Source organism: Staurois parvus, unplaced genomic scaffold (genome assembly GCF_062004578.1).
Source record: "Staurois parvus isolate SC_StPar_1 unplaced genomic scaffold, SC_StPar_1.0 ptg000965l, whole genome shotgun sequence".
NCBI classification, from domain to species: Eukaryota; Metazoa; Chordata; class Amphibia; order Anura; family Ranidae; genus Staurois; species Staurois parvus.
Window position 1 is genome coordinate 1,501,924 of NW_028318761.1, and position 9,327 is coordinate 1,511,250.

At 49.6% G+C, this 9,327-nt stretch overlaps 1 protein-coding gene across 1 annotated transcript; it reads right to left on the minus strand.

Moving 5' to 3' along the window:
* Nucleotides 1–274: 274 nt before the first annotated feature.
* Nucleotides 275–2,799, minus strand: LOC149441638 (uncharacterized). The gene is made up of 2 exons (XM_089657127.1): nucleotides 2,658–2,799; nucleotides 275–1,160 (listed from the first exon to the last, which is right to left on the minus strand). The coding sequence occupies exons 1-2, from the start codon at nucleotides 2,797–2,799 to the stop codon at nucleotides 430–432; spliced, it is 873 nt and encodes a 290-aa protein (XP_089513253.1). The 3' UTR covers nucleotides 275–429.
* Between the last annotated feature and the right edge of the window lie 6,528 nt (nucleotides 2,800–9,327).

The window sequence follows — 9,327 nt, forward strand, 5'->3', positions numbered from 1 at the left end:
AGTGCACCATAGATCGGTTCATCCAAATCCCCCTACCAATAACTCTTACCTAAATAAAAACATGACACCGATTTTGGAGTAAAATGGCCAACGTGGCCTTTTATTAACCACACAATTTAAACACCAAACCATTCCTTATAACAGAAAACATACCAATTTGTTGTTGGTCTTCGAAGGCACCATCCACAAATTATCTGAAATGCACCTGCGGACCCCATATACCACCAGGCCTCCAGCCGCAACCAACCAGTTCAGAGACAACCTTACCGTCCGCAGTGCAGCACCACCACATTCCAGTTAAACCTTGGTTAACTGGAATGTTCCCCGGGCACACCATACCACCGATGGGTCCCACACCATTCTCTGTACCTTCAAGATAATACCCGCCTCCAAAGACCAACAAACCGCCACAACACGCTGGGTAAGCCCTTACCCATGCGTGCCCCACCACAAACGGACTGCTCTCTGCACACCATTCTGTAAACCCAGAGACCACAAATCCGTCCCAACTGCATTGAGATGTACCCCATCATTCCGCAGATACCGCCAGGTATCTACCTCCAACTCCAAATGCCGGACCACCAACCCCCCATTACGAATGAAAAAGCGCCCCACCTCCTTGTTGACCTTTATCCGCGCTTTATTGAGCCGCTCCACCGACCGCGCCAAACGCCAAGAGGCGCGGGCTACCATATCCGACCATACCAACACCATTTCCGGATAATCCTTCCGCAATAGCAGAAAGTCCATCTTTACATCCCTCACCAATTCCCGCATGGACCGAACTCCCAAATCATTACCCCCCGCATGCAATACCAGAACATCCGGTGGCCTATCCAGACTAGCAAAACGCCGAACTTCAGGCACCACACGACCCCACAACATCCCCGGCACACCTATCCATCGCACGCAAGCCTCTTGTCTAGTCAACCCCAACTGCCGCCCATTAGGCCTCACATCCGCCCGCCTGGCCCCCCAAAAAACGTAGGAGTGCCCCAGGATCCACACCAGGCGCACCGCTCCATCTGAAATAAAAGAACAATAACTACCACCAGAACAAAACGGCACAGAGACAGGACAAACTCCCCCCAACCCAGGGACAACAACCCGGGATCCAACCTTAATCACCCAACAGATGCGGACGAATGTACAAGCGAAACCTCTGGGAATCCCATCTACCAATACGTTTTACCGCCGCATCCGACAAACCCCACCGGGCGGCCTCAGTAGCTGCCCCAATCCAAAACGAGTGAGAAGCATACAAAGATGCATCCAAACCCACAACCTTCAAACATCGTCGAAAAACCGACACAAATTGAAAACGAGTTAACGGGGACCCATCTTCATGCATGAAAAAAGAGCCACGCCCCACCGGACGACGGGACAAAAATTCACGATCCGCCCGCACCGGGCACACCAATGATGTTGGAAGGGCAAAAAACCGCACCCGCGCACCACGACCCAATTGGTCCGTCTTGGACCGACAAACGAACACCTCCACCCAGTCACTAGAGACCTTGACATCATCCCCCAACAACCCCCCAAGAACGGATTTGGATGGACTGACAAGCTCCCCAATACGCAATGCCCCAAAGAAGGCCACCGCAAAGGCCGCCCGAAATAAGCACACCTCAAAGTCGGAAAAGCAAACAAAGCGCAGATGCTCAAACAACGATCCTAACAACTCGAAGGACACCGGACGACGAGAATCCTTACTGCGACAAGCCCTACGGTAACCTCTAAGAGCCTGTCGTACCCAAAATTCTTTTGTGAAGTCCCGACACCCTTGAAGCTTAAAGAGGAAGGCCAAGCCAGCCAACCGCCGATCCACTGCAGCAGCCGACACCCCCCATTCCAAGTTCCTTGCCAAATAATACAACACAGCCACCCCTACCTCCGGCCCCCACGGATCTATGTCGACCTGTTGTAACAAGTCCCGCCACTCCCACCAGACCTTCGAGTATGCAGACCATGTCGCCTCACTCACCGACCTTCGTATCCAACCTGCAACGACCCCAAGGCAATCTCCCACAGCCAGTCGGGACAAGGAACCCCATGTCGCTCCGCCGCCGGCGCCAACTCTCGGGATTTGTCCCACTGAAAACGAGACAAAGCACCAGCGAAGATGTTTTCAACCCCAGGGAGATGCACAGCATGGAGAAAAACGTTCAGCTGCAGGCAACGCAACACTAAATGGCGAAGCGAGGAAGCCGAGACCCGGTTGATGACCTGAACCACCCCCAAGTTGTCGCAATGAAAACGAACCTTCTGATTCCTAAAATTTTCACCCCAAACCTCAACCGCCAATACCACCGGAAACAGTTCCAACAGCACCAGGTGACTAAGGAAACCCGCCGCGACCCAAGAAGAAGGCCACGGAGCCGCACTCCACCGTCCCCTAAAAAAGGCCCCATAACCCCCGGAAGCCGCCGCATCCGTGAACAATTCCAAGTCAAAATTACTGACTGGTCCAGACATCCACAGCGCCCTTCCATTAAAGTCATCCAAAAAGGTATGCTAAATCCGCAAGTCCTCCCGATGTTCCCTAGTTAAACAAATAAAGTGGAAAGGGGAATTAATTCCCGCCGTCGCCGCCGCCAACCGTCGGCAAAATACTCGCCCCATCGGCAGGATGCGACAAGCGAAGTTCAGTTTACCCAGCAACGACTGTAAGGCCCGTAGCTGAATTTTCCGCTTGCCCAGCACCCCACGAATTTCCCCTTGCAGGGCCAACAGCTTGTCCCCTGGCAGCCGGCACTCCATGGCATCCGAGTCCAAAACGATGCCCAGAAAAGTCATCACCGAAGCCGGGCCCTCTGTCTTGTCCAAAGCCAATGGAATCCCGAAACAATCAGCAACGTGTTGCAATGTGGCCAGCAAAACCGCGCATACCCTGGAAGCGGGCGGACCCACGCAAAGAAAATCATTCAAATAGTGGATGACTGAATTTATCCCGGAGACATCCCGCACCACCCACTCCAAGAACAAACTGAACCGCTCAAAAAATGCGCAAGAAATCAAACACCCCATGGGAAGGCACTTATCAACGTAAAACAAGCCCTGCCAATGGCACCCCAGAAAACGAAAACTATCCGGATGTACCGGAAACAATCGAAATGCGGACTCAATATCCGACTTCGCCATAAGCGAACCGCGCCCATAACGACGAACCCAGAAAACCGCCGCATCAAACGATGTGTAAGACACCGAACAGGACTGTGGATCGATGGCGTCATTAACCGACCCCCCTTTGGGGAAAGACAGGTGGTGAATCAACCTGAACGAATTTGGCTCCTTCTTGGGCACCACCCCCAAGGGGGAAACCACCAGGTCTGAAAACGGAGCGCAAGAAAACGGCCCGCCCATACATCCCAACCCCACTTCCTTACTCAACTTCGCCGAAACCACCTCAGCATGCTGCACCGTTGACCGTAAGTTACGAGCTAAAGGGGGGATCGAAGTCAAACTACACGGGATACGAAAACCCTCCGAAAAACCAGCCAACAGCAGCCCGGCGGCTGCTTGATCCGGATATCTATTTAGGAAAGGCCGCATACTTTCCACTTTCACCGGAGTCGTCCCTCTTACTCGCATGCTCTCCGGGCAGGCCTCTAGCCCGCTTGAAACAGCGCGACAAAGGATGGGATCCGCCGCAACCTGAACACTCATGTTTAAAACGGCAGGACCCCCCGAAACGACACGCGTCCTCTTGGAACTGCCAACATACACCCCTACGCTTGGAGGCCGATTGTCCTGGGGAGAATGAACCACCGACCCCGCCCTGAAAAAATGGACCAGGAGCCCGCACGGGAGTCATGAGGTGCATCCAAAGGCCAATGTCCTTATGGTCCCAACGCAACGAAGGGCGAACAGTCCGCCGCTGCCGAAACTGCTCGTCGTATCGAAGCCATGCGGTCCCACCGTAAACCCTGTGAGCCTCGCTAATGGCATCCAGGTAACAAAAGAGAGCTGAGCAATGCTCAGGAGTCTTCTCCCCAATGACACTGGCCATGATCGCAAATGCCTGCATCCAATTCGCAAACGTACGCGGGATAAAACAAAAACGCCGCTTCTCAGCTTCCTCTCGCCTACCCTCGTCAACCCGCGACCCTTCTAACGGAAAATGCTCCAAAGGCAAGAGCGTGAAAATCTCCACATACTCCCCTCTCCAAATCCGCTCTCGAACCTCCAACGGTAAGTGCGCACCCAAAGGGCCCTCAAAACATACGTACACCTCGCCCTTGGCCGAGTCCGCCACGCCTACCGTCCCGGAGACCCCAGCACCCCCATCTACAACCCCGGAAACCAGAGCACCTGTTTCCGCTGTAACCACCCCTGGCGCCAAACCAGGAGGAGGAGAAACCCCCGAGCTCCGCACGTCTCCTCCCTCCTGCTCTAGGACCCCGAACCCTTCCCCACCAGGCGGCGGAAGCCACGCTGAAGCAGGCCCAGGGGCCCTACCCTCACCCCGCTCAAAGCGCTGCAACAAATCCCTCAAACCGGACATCAAATCGCCGAGACCCCCCCTAAAACCTGACGCGGGAACGCCTACATCCTTCTCCGCCGGGGCCGCACCCCTGCCTCCCCCCAACAGGTCCCGAAGTACAGAAGAAAATAAAGCAGGGAACTCACCAGGCTGCCCAGGAGATGTCCCATCAGCCGCGCGTCCCGACTCCATCGACGCAGAGCGGCCAGCTGTCGCCCCCGCATCGGGTTCCGACAGCTCGCCCTCCGATCTTTCGTCCTCTTCCTGACGGCTGCATGGCCTCCCCATCCCAGGAGCCACGGGTCCCTCCGGGCCGTGCCGCTGCTGACTCCGCCTCCTGGCACCAGCCACGCCCCTCGACGTCCCTGGTCTCCGTCCCGTCACACACTCCTCAGCACTCTGGCCAGAGCTGCCCTTCTGCTTGTGCCTCTTCAGAGCTGCCGCTCCATGCTGCACAGGAGGCCCGCCGACTGCTGCAGGGGACAGCCCGGTAGCGCTCCTTCTCCCACGTCGGGCTCCCTCCCTGACATGCACTTTGTCAGTGGAGGAGCCGTTACCTTCCCAACTCTGTTGCCGTGTGGGCGGGGGGGAGGGGCTTCCTCTGCACGAAACCCCGCCCACCGAGCTCTGCCGAAGCTGAGGATTCCTCCCGGCTCCCCCGCGAGCAGAGGCCAGAGAGTGCCTTGCCTGCGGGGCCGGAGGGTCCCGAGTGGGGCTCCCGATGCGGTGCTGAGCTCTGGGGGATGGGGAGTCCGGGCTGAAGCGCTCCGGAGGCCGAGATCTCCGAGCACGTGGGCGCTCCCGCCCCCCTTCTTCTGGTGGTAAGCCCGGGCCCTGTGATAAGCCCGGGGCCTGTGACAAGCCCGGGTCCTGCAGAAAGGCAGAGACCCGGCTCTGCAGCCATTCTATTCCTCGTGAGGCTACCGCCTCACGCAGCTGGGCCACCAGACCATCCATGACAGCCCCACTGTCTCTCAGGGAAAAGGCCCTAATAATGCTGGCGTAGGTAGGGTGGGAGGGAAGCTCACTGAAGCTCACTCACCAACGTCCAGCTCCGACTGACCACCCCCCACCCAGGACACCCCACCCAAAGGTGCCAAAGAGACCACCCACGTTCTCCCTCTAGCAACCAGCTCCCACCTATTTATTTTCAAACCCCCTGGCACTAACTTAACCCTTTCTAGCCTTCCTTCCCACTCTAGGCCTAGTCATGCCTGCCGTGCGCTACTTCTTTCCTTCTTTACGCTACGGGCATTACTTAGATAAAGCAATCAGACTTTTAGACGGTAATCCTCCAATGGCTGAAGGTCTGTCCCTATACAGGACATATGTGCATTGATGTCCCCACCAACCATAATATGTGGACTAGAAAACTGGTGGAGCTTTTCCAGGGTTGGCTATAAAACTGAATTTGTCCAGAATTGGGAGGACAGATAATCAGCAATATTATAATTTTGCCAGCGTACGTGCAGTTCAATAAGATACAAAGGATATAAAAAGTCTGCACACCCTGCTGAAATGTCAAGTTTCTGGGATGTAAAAAATGAGACAAAGATAAATAATTTCAGATTTTTCCACCTTTAACCCCTTGACCTCCAGAGGATTTACCCCCCTTAATGACCACGCCTCTTTTTGCTACTTGGCGCTGCACTAATTCAACTGATAATTGCGCGGTCATGCAATGCTGCACCCAAACAAAATTTACGTCCTTTTTTCACACAAATAGAGCTTTCTTTCGGATGTATTTGATCACCTGTGCGCTTTTTATTTTTTGTACTATAAACCAAAAAAATTTTTTTTTTGAAGAAAAACAATTCTTTTTACTTTCAGTTATAAAAAATTTACAATAAACTCAAAGTTAATCATAAATTTAGGCCAAAATGTATTCTGCTTGTTTTTTGTGAAAATTCCCAATAAGTGTATATTGATTGGTTTGTGTGATAGTTATAGCGTCTACAAACTATGGGATAGATAATGGAACTTTACTTTCTGACTCCTCATCACATTTCTTGAGGTGCTAAAATACCAGGACAGTACAAACACCCCCAAATGACCCCTTTTTGGAAAGTAGACACCCTAAGCTATCTGCTGGGAGGCATATTGAGTCCAAAGAAGATTTATTTTTTTTCCACAAATTTTTGGTAAATTACAAAAACCTTTTTTTTTTTTTTTGCACAAAGTTGTCATTTAAATTGTATATTTGTCACACAAGCCATTGGTATACACCCTGTTCCAAATTATTCTGCAAATTCTATTTAAGTGTCACAAAGAATAAATATTTTGTTTTTCAGTGTAACTCATGGATGGCATTGTGTGTCAGGGCTCTTTTGAAAACAATCTGGGACACCTGTGATAATTAGATTGGCCGGTGAGCCCAATTTAAGGAAAAACTACTAAAGGACGGCGTTCCACATTATTAAGCAGAGCACATTTTCAAGCAATATGGGGAAGAAAAGGACCTCTCTGCTGCCGAAAAGAGTGAAATAGTTCGATGCCTTGGACGAGGTATGAAAACATTCGATATTTCAGGAAAATGTAAGCGTGATCATCGCACTATGAAGAGATTTGTGGCTGATTCAGAGCACAGACGGGTTGGTGCAGATAAAGGCACATTGAGGAAGATTTCTGCCACATCCATGCATCGGATCAAGAGAGCAGCTGCTAAAATCCCATTACATAGCAGCAAACAGATATTTGAAGCTGCTGGTGCCTCTGGAGTCCCACGGACATCAAGGTGTAGAGTCCTCCAGAGTCCTGCAACTGTTCTATTCGGCCACCACTAACCAATGCTCACAAGCAGAAACGGCTGCATTAGGAAGAAAAATACATGAAGACTAATTTTCAAACAGTCCTGTTCACTGATGAGTGCCGTGCAACCCTGGATGGTCCAGATGGATAGAGTAGTGGATGGTTGGTGGACGGCCACCCTGTTCCAACAAGGCTGTGACGTCAGCAAGGTGGTGGTGGAGTCATGTTTTGGGCCGGAATCATGGGAACAGAGCTGGTCAGCCCCTTTAGGGTCCCTGAAGGTGTAAAGATGACCTCTGCAAAGTATGTGGAGTTTATGACTGACCACTTTCTTCCCTGGTACAGAAGGAAGAACTATGCTTTCCGTAATAAAATCATCTTCATGCATGACAAAGAGTACCTCTTCATCAATGGCTGCTATGGGGATAAAAGGAGAGAAAGTCATGGTGTGGCCTCCATCCTCCCCTGACCTCAATCCTATTGAGAACCTTTGGAGCATCCTCAAGCAAAAGATCTATGATGGTGGGAGGCAGTTTACATCCAAACAGCAGCTCTGGGAGGCTATTCTGACATCTTGCAAACAAATTCAAGCAGAAACTGTCCAAAAACTGACAAGTTCAATGGATGCAAGACTTGTGATCTGCTATCAGATAAGGGCTCCTATGTTACAATGTAACGTGACCGCTTCAAATGTTTACAAAGTTACAATGTTGGGAAAAGTTTGATTGAAATAGCTTTTGATTTCAGTAAATATGCTGCAAACACCACAAATGACAATTTTCAGTTCTTTACAACCTAGAAAGTGTTTTGAAACTTCCTGTGCGGAATAATTTGGAACAAAAATCTTGTTATTAGGAGGTTTGTTCAATAAAATGTGAATTGTACTCTTATAGTTGTAACATGAGAATTATGCCGACTGTTATTTACATCAATTATTGAGGGAAATGAGAAAAATATCATCTGCATAATAAGTTGGAACGCGGTGTATATGGAATTACACCCCAAAATACATTCTGCTACTTCTACTGAGTATGGGGGTACCCCATGTCTGAGACTTTTTGGGAGCCTAGCCACATACAGGAGCCTGAAATCCAATGACCACTGTGAAAGCCTGAAGGTGTGTAATTCCTCATTACCTATCACAGTTTCAGAGGCCTTGAAATGCCAGGATAGCACCAACCCCCCCCCCCTCCAAATGACCCTTTTTTGGAAAGTAGACACCCCAAGGAATTTAAAAAGAGGCATGGTAAGTATTTTGCAGATCTCATTTTTTTCTCACAAGGTTTTGAAATATAAAAAAATAGAAAAAATATGTTTTTGTTTTCTTAATTTTCCAAAGAATTGTTGCAATAAACGAGATCTGCAAAATACTCGCCATGCTTCATTTTCCAAAAACGTTTGGTAAAAAAAATAATTCTTCTATTGACTCAACATGCCTCTCAGAAAATAGTTTGGGGGTGTCTACTTTCCAAAAATTGGTCATTTTGGGGAGTGGGGGCATTCTATGCCCAGCAGTAGAAGTTTATGCCACACATCATTCACTCTTCTAACCACCTGAAGACCAAGCCCTCTCTGACACTTTTGGTTCACATGAACCATATTTTTTGCTTTTTTTTTGCATATTTTTTGCTAGGAAATTACTTTGAACCTCCAAACATTATACATTTTTTTAAAGCAGACAACCTAGTGAATAAAATGGTGGGAGCTGCAATTTTTTATGTCACATAGTTCTCACGCAGCGATCTTTCAAATGTAATTTTTTTAAAAAAATACACTTTTTTCACTTTTAATGCACAAAACAAAATATGTTTGGTAAAATATAAAAGATGATGGTATGCCGAATAAATAGATACCAAACATGACATTATTTAAAACTGCGCATCCCCTGTGCAATGGCGACAAACTTAATATCCATAGGCAATGCTTTAAAAGCCTTTACAAGTTACCACGCTCGAGGGGGCTTTTTTAAACGTTATTTTGATTTGTTTTATTATTTTTACATTGTCCCTTTCATTTTTTTATATCCCTTTTAATGCTATCACGGGTTCCCCTGATGGCACAGGACTGCCCAAGAAGACCGTGGAAGGAAGGGG

What these genes read in the sequence shown, in the direction of transcription:
- LOC149441638 (XM_089657127.1), bottom strand. Translation starts at nt 2,799, where the DNA reads ATGACTTTTCTGGGCATCGTTTTGGACTCGGATGCCATGGAGTGCCGG. An exon ending in GGCCTTACAGTCGTTGCTGG is followed by an intron (nt 1,161 to 2,657) that starts GTAAACTGAACT and finishes GGATTCCCAGAG; the next exon opens with GTTTCGCTTGTACATTCGTC.